Here is a 24,905-nt window from a genome sequence, read left to right as displayed (position 1 = left end):
TAGCTTTCCAGATTTTTACGTGAAATTTATTTTGCATGCACCTTAATCGTTTCATATCCTGTATGGCCTGGATAACAATGTTTTTTTTTAAACATTTTATCTTTGGCAACATTCGAAGTGTATGCTATGCTTTTTTTGTAGCATTACTGACCAGAAAATGCCGCTTCGTAAATGCCGTTAGAAATTTATTTTTAAGATGTAATTGATTAAAGACCGTAATCAGCATCGAGTGGTTATCGAGTCGAGATCAGGTAAACTTCTTTACTTTCTAGTGGAACAGATGTAATAGCAGATGTCTTTTCCTCGTTATTCTTAAGTAGATGCTAACCTTGCTTGTGGTTTCAATGAAAAATTCAGCTCCATCGGGGGGAAAAAATTTGTTAACATCTTCAGTTTTTTTAATGAAATTTTATTGTTATTCGATCATTCAGTTTTGTTATGTTTGTCGAGCTTGTCTCTCTCCTGTACTTCCAGTTTCTCAAAATTATATTGATGCGTGTGTTAGGGTTATCGGATGTTAGTTTAAATAGTGGCCTCTGTTTTCCTAATTTTTGTGAATTACTGAAACCTCGATGTAACGATACTCTGCTGACCAAGAAAAACGATCGTTGTAGGGGAGTTATCGTTATACCGGGGGCAGCAGTTTAACATTAGACTATAGGCATTTCAAAAAAAAAAAAGGCTTGACAAATATCTTTGTAGAGCAGCCATCTTCAACCTGTTGCACGAAGCACCAGAGTGCTCAATGCTCGTGTCCGATTCCATGCTTGCGAGTACTTGATCAACGCTTCATTTATACACCCTGTAAAAATTTTATTTAAGGATTACAATTAATGTAAATTTCAGGCATAAGTATGTCAAAGTTGCCTTAAGGGGGTGCTCTTTGTTTGGCGATGGGCATACATAGTGCTCGTGACTCGAGAAAGGGTGAAGACCCCTGTTGCCCCAAAAGTAGAATGTTTTGCATTGTTCTGCGACAAGCTCTCAGCTGACTAGAAATGTTCTGCAGTAAAAATCCCCCATACCTGTGATAGTGTGTTTTGCGGTTTTTCATAAAATTCTTCTAGATCTGCGATAACACTAATTGCTCTGCGACATAAGTCGTAAATTTTGGCATATTCCGCTTTGGGGTCCTGTTGTTGAGGGATTTATTGTTATATTGAGTATCGTTGCAGCGATGTTTCACTGTTGTTCGATAAGAAAAAAACAAGCCGGAACAGCTGTAGGGTAATCCCTTTTCCGTAATATGTAGTAGGAGATTTTTTTCCTGACTTGAAAAATGTCTGAAAGCATTATGAGAAGTTGCCAAAAGTGAAACGGAGTCATGCTTTTGGACATCTTTCCTCTCAAAGGAAAAAAATTGCCAAAAAGGGAAAATACTGTGTGGCTGCTGAAACGAAAAAAAAAAAAATTACAGAAGAATTAATAAAAAAGACAATAACAAACAAAAAAAAAACATCCTTAGATTAAGTACGGAAAATTAAGATACAATATAATGTCCTAGACTGATATTTAAACAACATAGCCTATAAAATGACATTGAAAATAGAAGAAAATTAAAAATGAAAACACGATCCTGAAATAAAAACTCTGGTTATAAATGCAATCGTTACTCTATTTTTAAATAATGCAGCGGTCAGATCAAAAAAAGCTTAGGTTCGATCAGAAACAGTTCATTAAAATTGCTATTGCAGGATTAAAACTGGGTATAATGGCTAGTTTGCAAAAAAAATTAATAAAAGTGTACAACCTGAGAGAAAACGAGGCATTCCAACAAGAAAAATTTTATGTAACATGCAGGGAAAATACTATAATATATATGGTACAATGGGACTAATAAAAACAAGTAAGCTTTAATATTCTGAAGGGTTCAATTGATTCAACCACTGTGCTCTTCAACACAAAAGCTTGTTATATTACTAGCAACCTCTAGGGGTGACTTCACAGTTAAAAAAGAAATGGCAAACCTAGAAATAGGAAATACAGTCAAATCGAACCCTGTTAAAGCCCCCCCCCCCCATGACATCGCACCATTTTGTGCCAGAAATTTTCAATGAACAAATCTAATTTCTAGGCTTTGTATGTGTCTGACCTTGACTTCGATATAACGCCGAACTTGTTATAGGGCCAGAATTCTGCAAAATAAATAAAATCTTTATATCAGGGTTCGACTGTAATGATAGCCGATAGGGTAGAAAGCATCAGCGGAAGAAAATAGACAACCAGGGAAAAAGCATCAATTCACTGTATATATTTGAAAACAAAGATATGCGTTCTCAGAGGTTTCCTTTCTCATTTTTCCAGAGTATAAAAGAAGAAGAAAAAAAATAATGGATGGTACGATGCAGACATATATAATTCAAGTCACAAATGTTGCTCCAGCTGCAACTTTGGAGCAGATGAGAGAGTTGTTTGGATTTTTAGGGAAAATAAAAAACATCAAGGTTTTTCCAGAGTAAGTTCATAGTTATTATTTTGATTTCTCATTACCCTTCCCAATATTTTGAAGCTCTTTCAATATTTTCATAGGCCTCACTTCATAAATGACACACTAGCATTATTATAGTCGAATCCTATTATAACAAACTTCAAAAGACCGGACAAATCACTTCGTTATAATGAAATTTCGTTATAAAAGGAATTCCAGGTTTTTGCATTGTTACTATATAAACTTATCTGGGGGGGATTAGAAAAGAGTTTGTTAAAACAATATTTTTGCTATAACAGTATTTGTTATAAAATGGGATTCGACTGTAATTGTTCGTAATGTAAAATGTATATATTTCCCTTATACATTGGCACACTGCTCATCGTTCGTTCTGTGTTTTAATTTTTAAAAACATTTTAAAATCGGTTGATTATTTTTGGAATTTGATAAAATTACACTATATGATACATGTAAAATGGTAAGTAGCTGTTCAGCTGAGTTGAGGCATTTTTTAGTTTCGTAATATTTTTACTTGCGTTGCGAAAATAAAAGTATTTTTTTTTTCAATTGTAAAGAATCTTCGCGACCCACTTTTTGGAACCATTTCGATGTAGTATATCACAGACTTGAGAGGGGTGGGATAAATAAGTTTGAAAGGCTCTACCAAAGAAAAGGTCAGTTTGAAGATCGGGGGGGGAGGGGGGGGGGACACCATCAGATTATTAGCTTGACCAACTCAGCAAAACATTGACATCTTTGTAGATACTTTATCATAGACTCTAAGACGGAACACATAGTGAGGCGACCAAAAGGTATGGGAGTGCATAATGGCGACTAGCAATGAAAACAATTATATTGTTTTGTTCTACACTTCACATACTTAAGCAACAAGACAAAGAAGAGAAAGAGGCCACTCAATGAGGGTGCGCGACTTGAACAGCCTGGTTTGTTTTTCTCCTCGAGGTGGTATTTTTTGCTATCTGCTGATTGGTCCATTTCTCCACTTTTTTCTCTCCCTCTTCTGCGGAGGCTTCATGGGTGTGGTAGCCCAAGTCGATAAGATACTCTCCTAAAGTACCAAAAGATGTTTAGGGGTGTCGCGAGTTTGATACCCGGTTCGTCCTTGTCAGAAAACTTTCCTGACACAGGGGGTACAACAGAAACGGCGACACAACAGCAGAAAAAATTGCTACCGCAGGGAGTCTCCATCAAGGAGTTAGCGCACCAACCTCAATGAGTATGAAAAAACAAGCCTGCCGTTCGGAATCGACAATAAATTGTAGGTCCCGGTCTAATTAGCCCTCGTGTGTAGAAAATGACAGCGGTGTGACAAAGATGATCAAATGAGCGGAGGCATCGTCATCATACTTACATTTCAAAACCCTTCCAGCTATTTTCTATCCTCTTCCTCTTTCACTAGGCCGTGGACATCTCTTCCGCCATTCCTATGCATTTATTTCCTCCTAGCCACACAATTTTCATACAGCTTATCACTCTAATATTACTGCCGCCTAATGATTCTGTAAATTCAAACTTTTTAAATTGTTTTTTTTTTCAGGACGTATCTCATGGATCCTCAGTCTAAAGTATGTTATGTAGAATATGAAGAAGCAGCGAGTGTTGGAGTAGCTCAGCATTTGACAAATACAGTTTTCATTGATCGAGCTCTGGTGGTGGTTCCAGTTGCTGAAAGTATGTATAACGTATAACATTCAAGCATTGAAGATCATTTTTTAACATGCGAAAAATTGCAGTTTATAGTGTACAAACCGCTTAATTTTGATTTCTACTCTGTTGTTGGAAAAGAAGTTGCTTGCCATGTCTATCTTAAGAGGATTGTAGGTGTTTTGAAAAAGGAATTTTTCCTAGAGATCTCCCACCCCTACCCAAATATAAACCCAAATATATATATAATATCTACCAACCAGTTAGCATACTTAAAATTATAACTAGATATAATTATCAAAAACGGCACGTAATACAGTAAAATTCCTCTTTTGCGGACACTTGCGGAATAAAAAAAAAAATTGTGTGTGAAAGCGGAGCGACCATACCAAAGGAGGGTTCCTGTCAGGGTTGGTAAAAAAAACATTTTTTTTTGAAAAACCAAAAAACCGGGTTTTTTTTGGTTTAAACCAGGTTTTTTGTTTTATATAGTATTAACATTAAAAACAATGAAATTTCTGAAAAATCATTCAAACTTCTGAAAATTAACTAAAATAAAAATGTTTATTAATTTAATTAACACTATTCCCATGCTAATTAATCAATAAATATTTATTACAATTTAAGCAGCTGCTTTGCTTGTATTGCAATGTGCGTCTTGATAGAAGTTCTATCCACACACTGATGCTGTGGAAGTGCCGAAATGATGTGGTTGCACAAAATAGATTATACTGCTGGCCAAGTACAGCATCATCTACTTGCACATTTTGCACTCTTTTCTTTTGCGAAAGAAACTTTCATTGCTTCAGGAGTATCCATGCAAATTTTCAAGTCATTCTAATCAGTACTTAGGCTATTGTATAGTTTTGGAACCAAAACTTAAATTATAATCACCCTGTATATAGCTGATTGTTTTTCATAAATCTGTTACTACTATACAGTAGAACCTTGATTAACTGGGCTTAACAGTGTGAGTGTGAAAGTATAAAAAAAACAACTATTGAAAATATTAAGACTGGGAGATATACAGTAGATGTGCTACTTCTTATGGGAAAGAAAATGAAAATGTATGTGAGGTAATGTAACAACTAGTACACTAGTCTTTGTCCTTTAAGGACAGCTGGTGTCTTTATTGGATTATAGGACCACCTGCCCCTAGGATGATAGTGTTACTACTGTAGCTGCTTCTCTGTGAAGGGGAAAAGAAACCCTGTGAGATAATACACCACTACATTTAGATGTGTGATGCAATCGTTATTCATGAATTTGCTAAAGATATCATCAGAATGTAGCCAAAGGTTAGAAAATGTTGTAAGAATGAGAAATTTTGGCTTTTATATATATATAACTTTAAATAACTAAGATACTTCATATGAAAAATATATATATATTCTGGCCACTTTTATGAGACTTTTTGAAAAAAACCACTTATAAAATCTTATGTCATTTAAAGATATACCATCGGAATGTATCCCAAGGATATAAAATGTGGTAAAAATGAAACATTTTGGCTAATAATGAACCAATATGATCTTTGTCAAGGAAAAAATGATATTTAGGGCACTTTTAGTTGATTTTTTGAAAAAATCAAACTGGTTTAAACCATGGTTCAAAACTTGGTTTTAACCAAGTGGTTTTTTAAAAAAATCAAATAAAAGTTGCCTAAATATAATTTTTTTCCTTGAAAAATATCATATTGGTTCATTATTAGCCAAAATGTTTCATTTTTACCACATTTTATATCCTTGGGATACATTCTGATGGTATATCTTTAAATGACATAAGATTTTATAAGTGGTTTTATTTTGGTTTAAACCAAACAATCCTGGTTCCTGTATTAATTTTATTAACCATAGGCGTACACAGAATTTTCTGGGGGTTCAAAATTTTTCCTTCTGAAGGGGGGTTATGTTTTTCCAGTCAAAATAACACTGTAATCTCAGCTTTGAGGGTTAGAACCCGAACTCCCCTCCCCCTGCATACGCCAATGATATTAGCAGTAACTAAAATGTTCTTTATTTGAATGCGAATGAAATTTGTATTCAAATTCTTTCTTTCAAATCAAGCACAACTCAAGTCTATCAACATGGACAATTTACTATCTAGGGGCCATTCAAGTATTACGTAAGCAGATTTTCAGCCAGTTTTGACCCCCCCCAAGCAAAATTTCGTCAGCAGCTTAGGATATTTCATATCTTCAAAAAGGGGTGGTTGATGACGTAAGCAACTTTCAAACCCCCCTCCCCCCTTGTCATCAGAAGTCAGCAAATCCTAATCCCCCCCCCCGATGCTGACGTAATACTTGAATGATCCCCCCTAGTGATTTATGCTAGAAATGGTCATACCTAACAGTCTGATTGCGTATGTAGTGTTGTGTATGATTTTTCACTGCTGGCATCTATATTTCAGAAGTGAAGTGTAATGACTTAGTATTTGTATTGTTGCTCTCTGTGGCGAGACTTTTTAAAATGGAGATCTGCTTGCATTTGCACCTCGAAGTTGCAAACCTCAGAAAACCAACTTCAGCCGAATACCACTGTGGAGATGGTGGTGCTCAAACCCGGGTCCCCCTCGATACAAGTCTGTGACTATAACCACTCGATCACCACAGCAGCTCAAAAATGGGCTACAAACCGGGGACTGGGATGAATTTCAGTATTGTTTTTTACTTATTTATTATAGAGAAATTCCTGTGGAAAATTTAGGGACCTTCCCAATCGTAGGATTTAAGGTTCATCGTCATGTAAGGCCTCAAAATATTATGGCTGTAAAAGATTACCATACACAGACTGTATTTTTCATCATGACTACCTAAGGAGGTCTATGGAATTTGAATCATGTGTATAGGATTACTTGCATCCTTGCTGATGAAAAAATTAAAAATGAAATCGTTGAAATTCCCTTTCCTGGGCATGTAGCCAAAGAGAATACAAGTTCAGTCAAAGTTTTCATATGCCCCGGCTTGTCAAGCAATAGAGTTAGTTGTCCAGCCCTGTTAGTAAGTCAAAGTGATATAATGTGTAACCAACTTGTCTTGGACGATTCAGGGCGTTGATTTAAAAAGTCCCACTCACAGATTTTATATAGTCAGAATAATATCAATGCAAGTGTTTAAAATCTGCATTAAAAATAGTTAATTTCAGTTTGTAAAATATTTTTTCTTAAGTTTTTTCAATTTTTTTCCCATTTTAGATTCAATACCAGACGAGAACAAAGCTATGGCCCTGATTGACTCCAATGTTCAAGGTATTTCTTCAGGTCTCTGCCCTGTCATCAATGAAGTAAGTTTGATTAAAAACATGTTTCTGGTACATGCATTTCTTCTTTTGAGTGATCCGTTAATTAGAGAGATTTATTTAACAATTATAAAATTATTAATTTTTTTCATTTGAACCACTTGGAATTTTTTCTGGGGGGGGGGGGGGGGAGGCAGTGCCGTCATTTCAGCTTTTCCATGGGGGCAAAGAACGTGTACTCAATGTATGCATATATATTTGTATATACAGTGTATCCATAATTAAAAGACCCTATTTTAAAGTAGCCTACAGGCAAAACAGTCATCATAAAATTGTGGAATTTTATGGAGGACTTCATGAAGTTATGGGAATTTGTTTCGGGGGGGGGGGGGGTTAGTTGCACATACCGCCACCAGAGGATGTTTTATTAAGAAATGGCACATTTAGGCAAATGTTTACAATTTTAACAATTGTTAAACTCTTTTACAATTGTTACTGCAACAATCATTTTCAGAGACCATGTGAAATCACAAGATGGCATGTTCCACAACTGACCAAAGTGTGGGCAGGAAAATGTGCAGCATGTGCGTGAAATGCTGCCTTTAAGGCCAGGTAAAGTTCTTGTGTTTTCAGACATTGACTTACCAGACTTTTCAAATGCCCCCAAAAAGCCGAAAATCACATGGATTAAGGATTGGGGAGGCTATGGATTAGGGGAAGTGCCGGCTGATGACATCTTCTTCTGTAAAATTTGTTACAAGAACATTCTTAACACACACCGCAATATGTGGAGGAACTCCGTCTTGCATAGAGATTGTGCCTGTAAGGCAGTGACGTGCTTGCAGAGCCGGAACAATTTTGTTCTGTAACAGCAATACATATCACTTCCCGGTGATCAAACATGTCACTGGACCTGTAGAAGTAGGGACAGAGACTAAATGATGCAGTAAATCCCCACCATACTGTCACTTCTGGTGAATGCAACGGAACTTCTAAGATAGCGTGCAGATTTTCTGGTTCCCAAATTTGGCAGGTGTAAGTATTGACTGCACCATCCAAGTGAAAATGCCCTTTGTCTGTCCAGAAGATATTCCAAGACCATTCTGAATCAACCTCAATGTGAGCTAGAAATTGCAGTGAGAACCAGAGTCGAGTGTCATAATCATGTGGAAGCAACCACATTTCCCCCTCCTTCAAAACAAATTCCTATCATTTCATTAAATCCTCCACAAAATTTTACTTTTCTGATGACTGGTTTCGCCTGTAGGCTACTTTAAAATAGGGTCTTTTAATTACGAATACCCTGTATGTATACCATTTCTAGTGTATTTTCTAAAGCTGGGGACAATGCCCCCCCCCCCACCCCCAATGATGGGTTTGGGGGGCAAATTGTGTGTTCTACATTTAAGTATTCATTCAGTGCTTTGCCTGCTCAAGTTGAGCAGGAGCTCAAGTTTCAAGACATGTACAGGATTCAATGATAAGATGTCTTTCATGCGTGAAGGCAAAAAAATGAGAAAACTGAAACATTTGATGTGACTCTTTAGCCCAAGAAATCATCATTGAACTACGGTTGTGAAAACCTGTCTAGATACATGAAAAATCTTGTGTTACCAAATGCTGTTAACATAATGCTTTGTTGTGTGTTCTCTTTCATGAGCTCATTAAAAACTAAATAATTGAAAATATTCATATTCAGCGAAACCTGTATAGAACAAAACATCATGTGTCTGAAGTAATTTCTTGTTTTAGACAGATTTCTGTTTTATAAAAGTGTGCATCAAGGCACTAATCATTACTGGAAATATCTTTCGATTCTGTTCAAGACAGGTTTCACTCTATTAATATATTTTTTCTTTTTTTCCTTTTGCTTAATTTCTGTTCAAAAATGTTCTGATTGCCAAGTACAGTTGAACCCTGATTTAACAAATCAGTTAAAATTTTTATTCTTTAAATTGTTGTATCATGCTGAGATTAACACAAATATATATAACGGGGATTTATAAAAACAGTTAAATCAGAGTTTGCCATATCTGGGTCCGGATGTATATTTGTATGTACTGACGTCACTTGCAGCTGATTAGGGAATTTATTTTTTGTTACTTATCTCAAAAATTAGAGATATATTCATTTCATAAGAAAATTTTGGTTTCTGTAAATTGCTTAATGCATGTTTTTATGCTATTACATTATTAAGAAGTCACCAATGAGTAAGGCAAATGTATGAAAAATACAAAAACTCCTGATGCATTTTGACGCACAATAGGTGTCGTCTTCAGAGGAAAAAATATTTAACCACTAATCACACACTGACTGAGGATCCCACTTGGGTTGAATACCAAATCTTAACTCTTGGTTGCTCAGCAAAAAAAAATATGTCTGTAAACTTTTATATTTTTTCCTCTGAAGGCGACACCGATTGTGTGTCAAAATGCATTAGGAGTTTTTGTATTTTTCATGTATTTGCCTTATTCATTGGTGACTTCTTAATGTTGTTGGGCAAAGTTGATCTACTCTTCCAAATTACATTATAATTATCATGGCTATAATCAAGTACTTTCTATTTCTTAGATAAGTGGTGTGGATGGAAGTTTAGTCATTACTACTATTGATCCGAGGCTCACTGCGCTGGGTTTGCCTCAGTACCCTCCATTGCCAGCTAACATGGATCCCTCAAAGATAGAAGAAATTAGACGCACAGTTTATATTGGCAACCTGTCCCCCATTGTAAGAGATTTTTCAAAGTGGATTTTGCTTATAATACCAACTGATTATAAAAGTAAAATAATTTTTAACTAAAAAAAAAACAATGAAGAAATGCACAAGATGATAACACTCGTGACACACATTTTACATCTATAAAGTGATTTTGCTTTCAAACTGTTTATTTAGTGCTCTTGTAACAAAAAGTGTGATTACTTATTTAAGCAGTATCATCTAACTTTTCAGCCCAGTAATAACTTGAAGTGATTGAAATGGTGTTGTTGTCTAATTGTAGAATGATGTTGAAAATTAATTTTACTAACAATGTTATTAAAGACAAATAAAAGAATTTAATTATACTTAATGTACAGTTCAGCTCTTCCTGGGAGTCAAACGAACAGTTCAGTTGTTGGCTTAGGACCCGAAACAAAACAATAAGCTTTCAGCTGAAGAAGAAATCCTTAGTTTGGACAGTGACTCCCACTTGACTCCTTTAAAATTCTCCCTTGTAACAAACTTGGCCCACTCTGAAGATACCAGACATGGATTTGATGGATTTGTTGTCATTCACCAAGACTTTTTTAATGCTTTTATATGGAACAATGATTCTTGGTGAACAATAACAAGTTCACGCCTGATATCCCTTCAGCATGGACGGAGTTTGTTACAAGAGAGAACTTAAAAAGAGTCAATGGGCAATAGGTAGCCACTGTCCAAGCAGGGGTTCCAGCTGGAGACTCATTTTTTGTTTGGGGTCCTCAGCTGACAACGACTCTTAGTTGGGGCCAAAATGTAAGTCAGGTGTAATTAAATTGTTTTGTTTCCCTAAAATAAGGCTGTATGTAAAATTAATTTTCATATATATATATTGAAGCAGAGGAATATTTTTCTTCAATTAGAACAATGTTTTTAAATCTTTTTACACTTGTAAACTGGCAAAAATGGTTAAACAATTTCTCAGACCAGTAGAAATATGATTTTGATTTAGGAATAACTTGCAGATATATGCTGATGGTGAAGGTAAACAAAAAAAAAATATAGAGACCTTATATTTTATTTATTCTAAAAATGTGTATTCTATGTATCAGCGTTTCTCAACATTTCTAAACCCAAAGACCAGCAAAATATCTGAAAATTCGACAGACCACTTACGTTCCATATTGCGAGACATTCCCTTATTTTTAGTTGTTCCAAATTTTTTTATACATTTGTCTAGTTTTTTTCAATGATTCTTATTTAAATTTGTAATGTTTGCTAAAATCATGAATAAACAACATTTTCATAATTATTGATAATTATGGGTATAAATATACAAATATCAATCTTACATATTTGTCAGGTTTAACCTTTTTCCTTAATTTTTCAGCAATTTTATAGATTAACAGATTTTAAGGATTATACAGACTCATTTTTATGTTTTTGTTGACAATTTGCACTGTCCCATATTTTAAAGCATTTAAGATCCTTGTTCCCCTTATTTTTCTCAATGCAATATGGTCATTTATTCATTTGAATGTTTTTTTGTCAAGTATATTTTTGTTTACTGCGATTTGAAGCAGCCCTTTATTTCTCCCACACTTCGTCCATTTTTGAAGTAATTAGCAAATTTGTCACGAATTACATCTTATGGCTAGTCAGTGATATTCAGTACTTAGGATCACATGCTCCTCCCGCATTTTCCTTGATGAGGTATGGTCAACCTAAATATTAAGGTACAATTTTCTTATTTAAATCCATATGGATATTAGTAATATAAATTACAATTGAATAATTTTTCATTCAGTTTTAATTGAATTATCAAGTTTGTCTTTGGACCGTGAGCTGATTCGTATGAATTGGGTAAAATGCTCCGAGGACTGGCAAGAAATCCCCATGGACCGCGGTTGAAGAACACTGGTATGAAATATTAGGCCAAATATGGTAGACGCCACATTTTGGAATCACAGATAATGCTATAATTCAAATATTGTTTCTCAAAATGCTGACCAGATGTATACCACAACATGGGGGAAAAGTTTATATATAGTTGCCAGGATTTCAGGGTGAATAAAAAGGAGCTGTCACCTTTTTTCAAATGAAATGGGACATATGATCACATTTGAATCTGTTTTTTTTTTCTTTAGATATAGTTATCAATCAGTTACTGATATCAAATGTCTAGAGTTCCAATGTGATTGCATTAAGCAGCATGTATTGTATATTTATACTAATTTTATCCTATTTCATCCTTCATGTGATGCGTTTTCAGGCTTTTATTCACATAATTTTTTCTTGGCTGCCAAAATTGATAATGCTAATTACACCACAGTAGTACTTGTCATAATATATGCATATAAATCTAATTTTTTTCTGGATTTAATTATAAAAGTTTTTGATTTTATGGATAGAAGTTTTGGTATTTTTTGAATGTGAATCTCAAATATTTTACTGATTTCAGTGTAAACAAATATGGAGAGATATTTGTCTGTTAATCATTCTATCAAGACATATTTCTCTCCTTATTACTTCATGTTTTATTTTAAAGGCAATTCAATAACATTTTCTGTTGTCCTTTCTTCAATACACTATGTGTATAGTCTATACGTTGTTTTCATTTCAGGTCACAGCTGAGAAATTGCTTAGTTTTGTCAACCAGATGGGTGAGGTAAAGTATGTCCGTATGGCCGGTGATGAAACTCAACCAACCAGATTTGCATTTGTGGAGTTTTCCGATCAGATGTCTGTCGCCAATGCTTTACAGTACAACGGGGCTCTGTTTGAAGGTCGCCCTTTAAAGTGAGTGCGCAGTTATTAAATTTTTTAAGAATTATAATGCTGTATTGTATTGAGATGTTTCATAATTGATACAGTTATATGAAATACACTTTTAATTTGCTTCTTCATATTAAGGATAAACCACTCAAACAATGCTATAGTCAAACCGCAACCAAAAAGTTTGGAAACCGCGCAGAAGGAAATCGACGAAGCAATGAAAAGAGTCAAAGAAGCTCAATCACTGATAACTGCTGCTATTGAACCAGGTAAGCATGTGGTGATTGGAATAATAAGCATATTGGATAATAAGCATATGGACTTTAATTTCTTGCAATAGGGATTGGTACTTATATAAATATAGTCTTAGCGCTGGTATGTATTCGTGGGTACCACAAAACTCTTGTTTATTATCATAGGGCCATTTACGGCTTGTAAAATTTGTTTCATAAGCAATTCTATCTAATTTTTTTAAATATAACAAAACATAAACATGTGCAGACACAAACATATAAACGTAAAAAACATACACTTTGTGACTTTAACTCTTTAACGCCCAGATAGAAAACCTGGAAGGGTCATGAAAATACCAAGTTTTTTGTGTTCGAAGTGGACTCGTCCAAATTTCGGCCACTTTCCCTCTCCCCACCCTTTCTCCATGAGTTTCTATTCAATCCACCCTTTGCATTGACGTTCACCCTTTCATTTCAATGGATTTTCGGGAGATAATTTGTCTACTGAAAACACCCCTTTCCTCACAGTATTATCTCTTTGTAAAATGCATTGAGTACCCTTAGTCCATTCTCAAGGAACATTCTAGTACATCAGCTTTTAAAATCCCATTGATAGGGCGTTGCAGTTGTCTTTTCCGTTCCCGCCTCTGATAAGAGCTTTCATCTTCTTCCCCGTTGGTGACAAAAGCCCACCAAAACATACCCATACCCCCTAGCTGGGCCGACTTGAGGCGGTTATGGGCATTAACCTACTCGGCTGACTTCGGGCGATCTGGGCATTATAGAGTTAATGGACTAGAAGGTCCTTCTAACGGGTATACAGGGTTAGAATTTTGAACATGTTTCAAGCAATAGCTTATATAAAAACTAGACATGTCGTATTGTAAAAAAATTGTATTATAAGCAAATTCACAATAAAATTCTATAAAAAGCAATTCTATCTACATAGTTATGTTGTATTTTGGCTAAATTTAAATGCTTTTTTTTTTGCCTCTGTATAAATGCATATTTATGATAAGTTTATTTCATGAACTATTCTTACTCTGAATTACTGTTATTTTTTGTAAACATACAGAGCTGGATAAAAAAAAAAAGAAAAGTCATAGAAGCAGATCTCGATCGTCCTCCCGACATCGATCCAGTTCAAGATCATCTCGAAGAAGGAAGAGATCACGTTCAAGATCAAAACGATCAAGGTCTAGGAAACGTTCAAGATCCAGGCGCAGGTCATCACGTCACCGTTCTAGATCTTCTAGTAAACGATCGAAAAGGAAATCCAGATCTCGATCCAAGTGAGTGGTCTTTTTTATGAGAGTTGTTTCATGGTGGTTATGAATATATAATGCAAGAATTATTTGTTCTTGGTTCTGTGGAAAAAATAAATTTTTCAGATTTTTTATGTTAAGAATTGAAAATTTTTATAAAATACATTAGTGATAACACTTATTAAATATCTAGTTACTTGAAGTTCATTATTTATTAACCAAATATCACTGCTGGCCCTTGCATTAAATTTAATTATTAGAAATTATTTAAGATGAAAACATTCGTCACAACATTATAAGATCTTTCGATTTAATCAAAGAATAAAAATATGAAAAGGTGCTAATTTGTATTTTTTTTTTTTTACTATTTGAATGTATAGTGTATAAGTTTATTATCTTTTTATTTGAAGGGATAGAAGAAAAAGCTCAAGTCCTCATAGAAGAAAAGGTAGAGGAAGAACTCGAAGCAGGTATTTATTTTGAAATCTGATTCAATGTTTGAGTTTGTAGAAAAATATATACAGTGAAAATCCTGCATAACAATGCCCTTTACAACAGGAGTGACCAACCTGTGGCACTCCATGGTATCGGGTGTGCCACGTTAATACTTTTCAAAAATTGAGGAAATTCTATTTTATTTTTCAATCAAAGAAATTCTCTCCAAATTTTAAATAATAATTTTCGTATAAATGATGATTGTATGGGCTGTTAAACATATATTTAGCGTGGTGGGCACTCTGAAAATAATTATGTGAGGATTTTCTATCAACAATTTTTTTGCTGGATGTCTCACGTGTAAAAGATTCAGGATCATCTGCAGGGAGACATGCACTACATAATATAACTACATTGTATATCCATGAATTCCTTGGGAGGAGGTGATAAGCCCTTTTACAAAGTTTATTGTGTGAGGGGAGGGTAGCCAAGTACCCTCAGGTTTTGGCACCTATGCTCAACATGGTGTAGGTAAGATGAACTTCTACTGATATACGTTTGTACACAATCTGCATTGCAATAATGACATTTCTGGCTCGAAAATAAAAAAAAATATGCTTTATTCATAGAATAAATGAAAACATGAAATGATTCATGAACTGATGCTTTATTCATAGTATCGATTTATTCCATCCACAATAATAACTTTTTCATAATGATACCAGGGCTCCCATTCGTCCTACTTTTTGGTAAAATGTCCTACTTTTGTCATATTTGCTCGGTTTTGTCCCTACTTTCTAGTTTTTGTTCTAGAAGAGAGTTGACAGACTCTGCACTTTGGAAGACTCCAAAAAAAGAATGTTATATATATGAGGAGAGACAGAAAAGAATTATCTGTGGTTGCTAGTTTTTTAAATTTTGTTTTCTAAGGGGGTCACCCTCTCCCGCGTTTTCCTACTTTTTCTCATTTTTTGAGTGGGAGCCCTGTGATACATCAAAAATGATTTCCTGGTCATCAATACATCAAATCAAGACACTTTCTGGGTATTATGCAGAGGTGAACTGAAGAAAGAAAAGTTTGTTTTCTCCATTGGGAATTGAACCCAGGACCTCTTGCAAACCACAAAACATTATTGAAAATTTTCAGTGCACTTGCCTGGATTGCAATAAGTCTTTGGTTCAATTCCTGGTGGAGATAAATTTTTCGTTCCCAAGTTCACCTTGGCATAATATCCAGTACGTCTTTTGATTTAAAATATTTTTGACTCTACAGAAGCATGATTTTTTTGTAATATTTCAGTTTTGAAACACATTTGGTGATGGGAAGTTCAAACTTTGATTCAAAGAATTTTCAAAATGACTGAGTAATAAGCTTTTTTTAAAGGTACTAACTGGGTATAGCATGAAGAGGAATGTGTGAATTTCGAAAGCTTGGTTAGGAAAGGCATGTGTCGATTTGGGATGATCGGGTAGCTGCAATTGCAAAAGTTTGGGTGGGGGGAAACCCTATATATTTTATTATATCATTATATGATATTTATTAATTGGTCATGTAATAAATAGCATTGATTTATTCTTTAGAGACAGAAAGAAACATAGAAGCAAATCTCGGTCACGCTCCAGATCAAAATCTAAAGGGCGTTCTAGCAAGTCCTCGAAATCAAAGGATTTGAAATCAGATAAAAAATCATTGAAAGATAAATCTCCAAGTAAAGACAAATCTTCACGGAAGAGCACGACTATCGATGACCCCCAAAGAAATAGCACCCAGTCTTCATTGGGTGTAGAAGTCAATGCAGAGGAGCAAGGACCACCTGTATTAACACCTGAAGTTTATCTTGAAAATTCTCATGACAGCAAAAATTCAAGGTATATTTTTCCTGTTTGTTTTTTCTTTCAAATGTTGGAAAATGATTATGTTGGATGCATAATTGTTGCTTTGACATGGAAAAGCATGTGAACCATAAAAAATTCAGTTTTTTTCCATCATATAAAAAAATTGTTTTCACGAGTAGTAGTTTCTTTGCTTGTCCCGTAAATCATCACAGCTTGTTTTCTTGTCCACATCATACAGGAGCACAGACGGTACATAGATGGGTAGAGGGGGGTGAAAATTCTCCATTTCACCCTGACAAATTGTATCAGTAGCATAGGCGGCAGGGCAAAAGTAGACAATTCCCTCCGATTACTATGCTCACCCTTAGTTAACCACATCCCCTTTCCCCCCCCCCCCCATTGTTTGAGGAACATGTATCCATTTATGACTCAAGGATAATGCATGTGACTTGCTGAGTAGACACAAAACTTTAGTCAAGTTCCCCCCCCCCCCAAGTGAAACAGGACATGGAGAGGGGTCTGAGAGGTCCACTAGAGAAAGATGGTTATAGAGGACTTATCAATAAGAAGGGTGTTAGTTCAAGTGTCCACAAACAAGGGAAATTTTTTCTCATTTTGGCATTCCCAGGAAAGATGCCATCAAGAATATTTCATATTTTTGTAAAGGGTGGTTCATGACATAAGCATCTTTCAATCCCCCCTTGTCATCAAAAGTCATAAAATCCAAAACCCCTCCATTGATGCTGACGTACTTGAATGGCTTCTTTTCCATGTCAATGAAGCAATTTTTGTTGGCGTATTACATGTTGAAATTTTGGGAAGTTGCAGTGATATTACTTGGAAATTCAACCAATATGAAGTAAAACAAAGTCATTTTGATGAAATAAAACCCTTTTTTTTTTTTACTTTGGTAATGTATTGTAGTGCTGATAGTGGAGATAAGGTTCAGACTAATGAAGAGGCGAAACCAAAAGAAATCAAGGAGTCCTCAAATGTTGATGATGAGACAAGCAAAGATGCAGATATTCTCTTCAATGAAGCTATTGGTATTCTTGCAACAGATGACGATTTAAAGAACACGAAAGATGACCCCTCTTCTGCTGGTGGTGGAAGTATTGGTGTTTGTAATGACGACACCATTCCGAAATCTAAGTATGATTTTCTTTTTTCATTATTGTTTTTAAAACTAAATTCTAAAAACGTTGAAACCAATACTTTTCATGTGGTTTATTGTAATTTTTTTAGATTTTGGTTCCCTTTTTTCCCGTGAAATATTTGAAACTTTTTTTTGTCATAATAGGTCCTCTACCCCTGCTAGATCAATGTCTGCCTCTGGATCACCTTCGAAATCGCCTAGTAAAACCAAGCTATCGAGCAAACACAAAGCACGATCCGTTAGCAACAGCAGGTCAAGGTCACCTAGTGAAAGAAGGTCTGGTTCTAGAAGCAAGAAAAGGTCTCGTAGCCGAAAGAGGTCTACCTCTCGTAAAAGGTCCTCCCACAGTAAAAAGAGGTCTCGTTCTCGAAGCAAAAAACCATCACGGTCACATAGCAAAAAACGCTCTCGCTCCCGTAGTAAGAGGTCTCATTCACGCAGCAAAAGGTCATTGTCTCGCTCCAAAAGAAGATCACGGTCTCGTTCCAGGCGATCCAGGTCAGACAGCAGGAGGCGATCCAGGACGCCTTGGAAACCCAAACATAGGAAGTCTCGCTCGCCAGTTCCTAAAAGGAAGCCATCTAGATCACCCCGAAGATACAGGTCAAGATCGGGTACTCGCTCCAGTCGTATATCGCCTTCTCCACGGAGATCTAAGCGGAGGTCTGTGACGCCCAAACGGTATTCCAGATCACCGAAGCACCATTCCATAACACCGAGGCGGAGAACAAGAAAGTATTCACCGAGTCCGAGACGGGTTTCTAGGTCTCCGAGCTTCAGAAAGGACTCTAGAACACCAAGACGTTCAAGAACCCCAAAACGTAGCAAGCATGGTTCTAGGAGATCCTCACCGAGACGTTCAACTTCCCCAAAGAGACGATCCCGATCAAGGTCATCTAAAAGGGAATCAAAGTATGCATTGTTTTTTGCATAAAGTTTATTTTTCATGAAAGGTACTTGAAAATTCAAACATTTGTAGGTCCAAAATATTTTGTTCCATTTCTGCCACTTGTTAATTGACCATAAAATGTTGTTGCTAGAATATTTGTTGGCCTAACCGAATGGTGACCCCATTCCATATTTTTTTCTATCAGATAGAATTTCTATCTGAATATTTGCCGACAAAGTATCGCTTTCTAACCCATAACATTTTATATTAAAGTCCACGCCACTTAATGTAATCACATCAGGACTGGGGGTGGGGTCCTGATGACAATAACTGAATGATAACTATATGTGAGAGAAAATCCCATTTGCAAGTACAGTGACCATACATTGTTTGGTCGAATGAAACATGTGGTAAACGGCTTTAGTAAAATGGTACAACTGTCTTTCTTTATCACATAATTGGTAGCAAAATGTTCAATGTCCTTTTTTATGTAATTATTGTTCTAAAACGGGACCTTTATTTCCCCTTTAAACTAAAATCCTACACTTTTTAATTAAACCATTGGGAGGCATTACAATGGAAGAATCACGAATTATGATACTTTTTTAAATGTGTGATATGCTTCATAGATCAATTGAGAAAGTCTCTCCTAAAAATAAATTTGGATCTGGTCAACTGGAAGAAAGGTAGGAAGGCTCACCATAAGAAAGCCATTGGAAAAGTAGTTCCACACATAAATGGATCATATAGCGAATATTATGTCCCGATTACGACATCGAGGTACAGAAACGCTTAACAACAGAAAGTGAGCGAGAACTGCTTCTAGTCTTCAACATGCATAGTCTTGCAACCTGATAATGATGACTTATGGGAGGGAGGGGGACAAGGTTTAAGTTATATAAAAAATTCCTTTCGCAAAAAAGCAAAAATGGGGGAAAAGCTTTAGCAAAATGCTACAATGCTAATGTAATGATTGTGGGTTGGATGTCTACTCGTTGTGTACCTCCTGTATGAAAGTGGCTACTACTTTTTTCGCATTCTACGATTTTCTTTCGCATTTTGTGAAAAATGCAACTGTAGCTTAAACCCTGGAGGGGGAATAATTTTTGTCAAACCTTTGCTTCAAAACGAGCAAAAAGAAAGAAAAAAAAATTGATAACATTATCCAAATTCCTCAAAAGTATGAATGAGCTTTTTCCCTTGTTATAATATTGGTCCATTCTATTCTTTACATAAGTGATAACGATACCCAAATGATAACATTATCCGTGATTTTAATAAGCAGTGTCAACTGTATTTGGGAAAGAGAAAGGAAACTCTGAACTATGCAAATGGGACACCTCTACGGGAGAGGTGCTAAATCTGGGATAGAAGAGAAACATAGTGAAACCTTCCATAACAGTCACCTCTGACTAATGGCCATATTTTTTTGGAACACAGAATGCATCCTATTTTATTAGTATTAAGGTTAATCTCTGAATAAGGAGTTCCAAATAATGGCCACTTTCGGAAATTGAAGCAAAAGAAAAATGATGCATTGAAAAAATGCATCCCAAGATTTGCCTAGAAAGTTTTTCCTTCTTTGAGCCCTTAGAACATAAAAACAACTATGGTTTCTTTCCTATGTCATTAGTTTTCAAAGTGTGGTCTGCAGCCCCAGGTTTCCCCAAGTAGATGCTAACAGGTGTGCGAGATGTGTTTCAGATAAAGAACAATACAGAAATTAAGATTTAATATTAAGAAGGGACTATTCCATAGACCCCAGAGAGTCCTTGTTTTCCGTCCTGTTTGACCAAGGGTACTTGGGTAAGCACTAATTTAAAATATTGCCTTAGAGTCTGCAAAAAAAAACAGCTAATTGCATTGATAGATAAATCTGATTGCTTTGAATAATGCGTATCCAAAGTTGCAAGTATTACAGCGAAGCTGAAGGCATTTTTTTTTTTAAATGAAATGTTTGAATGACATTAACAATATAAAATCACAAATATCTTCATGAAAAATTAATGCATCTTCAATGCAAAATAAATGATATCTGCTACAAAACAGCTTCTTCTAATTAAATATAGTATGGGTTGTTATAATTTTACATGCAGTCAAAAAATGTAATCTATGTTTCAGAAATATTGAACCTCTTAACAACGGTAACCTCCCAGTAATGACCACATTTACTTGGTCCCGTTTGTGGCAATTGTTGGGAATTTTCACTGTAATTGGAGAAAGAGTATTTGTAAAATCTAAACTATATGAATGCATTGGGTGGAATGATTTGCAGAGAAAACTAATTTTTAATGCATTTCAAGTTGGGAAACGCATCTAATTTTCGGGGAAGTTTTACTGATTCTGCTTATACTAGAGGAGCACTGAAGCAATGTCTCACATGTGTGAGAATTCAGTCTTGAGCCTTCCCTGACTCTGGGATGACTGTATACCAGGGGTCTGTCAAGTCAAAATTTGGGTCTGTTTACCTGCTCCATCACTGAATTCTGGATTTGAGAAATGGACCCTTCACAAAATGCAAATTAACAAAACTATAACTTTGACATTCCATTCCTTTTGTACGAAATCAACTAGAATGATTTACTTTTTATAAAATTGAGCACAATTTTCTCAAAAATGAGATCCTATAAAAAAGTCTCGACAGACTCCCGATATCATATGGCAGCAGTTCTCAACCTGTGTTTCGTGGAGCCCTTAATGGCCCCACGGCTCTGCAGCTTCTCCAGGCAAATGAAATAAATCATTAAATTTGGTAAATAAATTTAAAGAATAGGCCTACAGGGCTCCGTCATACGTATTATATTCTAAAAGGGCCAGGGTAAGTCAAAAATGTTGAAAACTGCTCTAATATATGACTATCCCAAAAACTTGACTGACAGCGACCTGTCAGTGAGAGGCATGGAAGAAAAGAAGCAAAATCAGTTATGAAAAAAGGGTTTGGTATAATTGGCCCTCAATCGATTGAAGTAGAAAATTTTTTTAATTGTTTAGTCAAATCTTTGAATTTAAGATAAAGAGGAATCTTCATTATTTTGCAAAATTATCTCATTTGGGTTGTACATGAGCTTTATGCTGTGGTATTTACAAAATCTTTTACATGTGATCACAATTGTTTTATCCCATACTGCAATTTTCTGTATAGGAGGTCTTTCATAGGAGGTGGGTGAAAATACATAGATCATTTCATAAATAATACACAACATTTTTTTTGTTTACTTATATGTTTATTATTTTCATACCAGGGTTTAAGCTATTAAGCAGGGTTTAAGCTTTTTTTTTTTTCAAACCGAGCACAACTCAGGTCTATTGCCGTAGGCAATTTACTACCTGGTGAGTTGTGCTGTAAGTGCGTGTACCTAACAGTCTGAGTGCGTATCTAGTGTTGTGTATGATTTTTCAGTGCTGCCATCTATATCTCAGAAGTAAAGTGAGTGATGTGTAGTGACTGAATATTTGTACTGTTTGTAGGCCTGTTGCTCTCTGTGGTGAGACTTTTTAACGGGGAGACCGGCTCGTATTTTAGAGTTTAAGCTGAGAACTCATTATAGCAAAAGCAAATAATTAGCAACTTTCCTGATACTTCTTCGTGCTTTGTTTTCTTCAAGAAATGCCAAAAAGGTATGGCAATTAAAACTAATTCCTCCCAAATCATCAGTTATTTGTTGCTCTGAGGAGAGTCCTTTCGCAAAATGCAAAAGAATTAGTAGCCACTTCGCAAAAATGTGTACAGTAGGTACGAAACGAGTAGACATCCAACCATCAATCATTTTCATTGTAGCATTTTGCTAAAGGTTCCCTCCACATTTTGCTAAAGGAATTTTTATCTCGCTTAAACCTTGTTTCATACTGTATATTTACAATCCTTCATTAGTCTCCCTGCTTCACAACAGAGAGTCCCGACATCTGAGAAGCTTCACTATTCCAGCTAATATGCCATCTCTGTTCATCGGGCAAATGCCGTGAGCAAAAGTGACAGAAAGCTCTTCCAGAGAAGGGAAACGACGTGCACACGCCCATTTTCTTTGTAAAATATTTGACACATATATAACCTTTTTGAGTTTTTTTTTAAATCGATAATTAAAATTTAGTAATTCTAAAAAATTAATTTTGAAGTAGGCCAGGGCTGTACAATTCCTAGGTCACCATAGCAACTAAAAAATTGGTATTGGTGACTAAAATTATTTTTGTCCTATTAAATGGCAGGCTGAGAGCAGCACAAAATGTTTGGAATTGATAGCAACACAACATAAAAGAGGGTCAGTATCCCCTGAAAAAGTCGTAAGAAGCATTATTATCTTTTTCTCTGGGTAAAAATTTTTTCTGGAGCCTAGATTTTTTTTTAGATTTGTCCAGCCGTGGAGTAGGCTATATTGGTTCTTGTTATATGTAACTTTGGGAGGTGAATTCATTTACAGTCTATGATCTGGTTCTTTTCTATACTTTTTCATTTCAGGACAAAGCATGAGAAAAAGAAGAGTTCTCGAGAAGATAGGGTTTCGGAAGTTGAGAGAAGCAATAAGGATAGATCAGATTCTGAGGGAAACAGTTCTGGTAAAGATGCGGCTAAAGTTTTCCGTAATTATGATGAAGAGGAAAAGGGTTATGACAGCAGCAGTCACGAGCCTGAAAGTAGTGGTCAGAAAAAGACAATAAAATCAGTTGACAGTCCACCCGACAGGAACGGGAAAACATCAGCACATAGCAATGCTGATGAAATGGAACTTGCTAGTGATTAATATTGTTGATGCTGGGTTCTGTTTTCAGTGACATTTCTCCCCTCCCCCCTCTCGTGTGCTGCATTCATTGAACTGATTTACCCTCTCTGGGGAAAAAAGAATGAAATTTTCAACTTCAGAAAATTAAATATTTACGTAATTATTTTTTCGTTCTGTGCACCAGTCTATCCTCTATTATGATATGATCATACCTGTTCTACTTTTTTTCATATCTTTTATTTGACCCTGGTAAAATAAGCGATGTTATTGCTATTAACAAAACTTGTGAAAGAACCTGAAATATGCTTATTCTAGCCCATGCACTGTTTAAAATAATCAGATTTGCTCAAATTTCGAGTTAGTTTATCATATGTATCCTAATACAGTCGTCAATTCTAATGTACACGCAATAAAAATTTGTGGTACATTGATGTTCAGGATGTTTATTCAATGCTGAATTTTGCTATTACAGAACTATGTGAAACAGTTTCCATTTGACAAGTATATTACGGATTGATTTTTCTTTGAAATATTGTCTGAGGCTTTCGTGGCCACCGTTCAATGGCTTGTAAACGGTTTCCGGGCTATTAGACCATGGTCCAAGAGATTTTCTTCCTCACGTTTTGCCCACATGTGTGGCAGGTGTCATCTGAGGTTATTCGTGTGCTAGTCTCTGTGGCAAGCGAGAAAGGCTTCGTACATCTACTGTCATAGACTTGTTTTCTATATGCACTTCTGAGACTTAATCGGCCGCAGAACCACATTGGTTGGCTTGTGTGGATGTGTAGTGCTGATTGGTGAAGCCTTTCTTGCTTGCTGTGGAGACCTATTTGAATAACCTCAGATGATGCTTGCCACAGATGTAGGCAAAACGTCAATAAGAAAATCATTTGGACCATGGCCTAATAGCCCTGAAACCGTTTACAAGCCATTGATTTTTATTTTTGCGTGGTTCTTGGTTTGAATTAAGTGTGTGTAGACTTATGCTATGCAAAAAAAATAGATTTATTTACAATGTTTTATATAATTTTCTCTATCGGATTGTGTCTGCTGATACATTTTTATAGATATTCATCGACTATTTAAAGGTCATTGCATTGTGAAATTAGTTTGCATTAGCATTCATATTAAATTTCCCCCCCCCCCTCCCCCTGCTTTGATCATACCAGAAATGCCATAACTTTTCCAATTCAGGAATAGTTGAAATTATTTTGTTTTGTATGACATCAGCTTTTTTGATGTGAACTGTTGATATTTAAACTAATGTATCAATTTCTTTTTTCCTTTTGAATAAACATCAACAGTTCATAATTCTACTTTGCATACTATTTTTTTTTCAGACTCGCCAAAGTCACGTTTTCGGATTAATCAGTTCTTTCTTCATACATGTGCGTAAGGAATGTTCTTCTGTACCAAGTACAAATTACTATACAGGGTGATTCAAAACTCAACGAACAATCTTTTAGGGGAGATAGAAAACACGAAAACAAAACAGAATCACAGGAATATATGACCGGAAATCCCAACCTGATCTCAGCTGGAGGACAAACGAAGGTACAGAAATTACAAGCCAATAATGGGTTGGAAAACTGT

At 35.6% G+C, this 24,905-nt stretch overlaps 1 protein-coding gene across 1 annotated transcript; it reads left to right on the top strand.

Annotated features, from left to right (window-relative positions):
• The first annotated feature begins 114 nt into the window (after window positions 1-114).
• Srp54 (splicing regulatory protein 54) lies at window positions 115-24,628 on the top strand. The gene is made up of 13 exons (XM_089238641.1): window positions 115-251; window positions 2,305-2,455; window positions 3,987-4,120; window positions 7,286-7,374; window positions 9,901-10,056; window positions 12,632-12,807; window positions 12,922-13,052; window positions 14,092-14,308; window positions 14,692-14,751; window positions 16,298-16,585; window positions 17,477-17,704; window positions 17,853-18,620; window positions 23,051-24,628. The coding sequence occupies exons 2-13, from the start codon at window positions 2,331-2,333 to the stop codon at window positions 23,331-23,333; spliced, it is 2,655 nt and encodes an 884-aa protein (XP_089094767.1). The 5' UTR covers window positions 115-251; window positions 2,305-2,330; the 3' UTR covers window positions 23,334-24,628.
• The last annotated feature ends 277 nt before the right edge of the window (window positions 24,629-24,905 follow it).

This window comes from Pholcus phalangioides, unplaced genomic scaffold, assembly GCF_987345545.1.
Source record: "Pholcus phalangioides strain wild (caught in Gottingen) unplaced genomic scaffold, Ppha-v1.0 ptg000001l_1, whole genome shotgun sequence".
Classification (NCBI taxonomy): domain Eukaryota; kingdom Metazoa; phylum Arthropoda; class Arachnida; order Araneae; family Pholcidae; genus Pholcus; species Pholcus phalangioides.
This window is presented reverse-complemented; position numbering and strand designations above follow the sequence as displayed.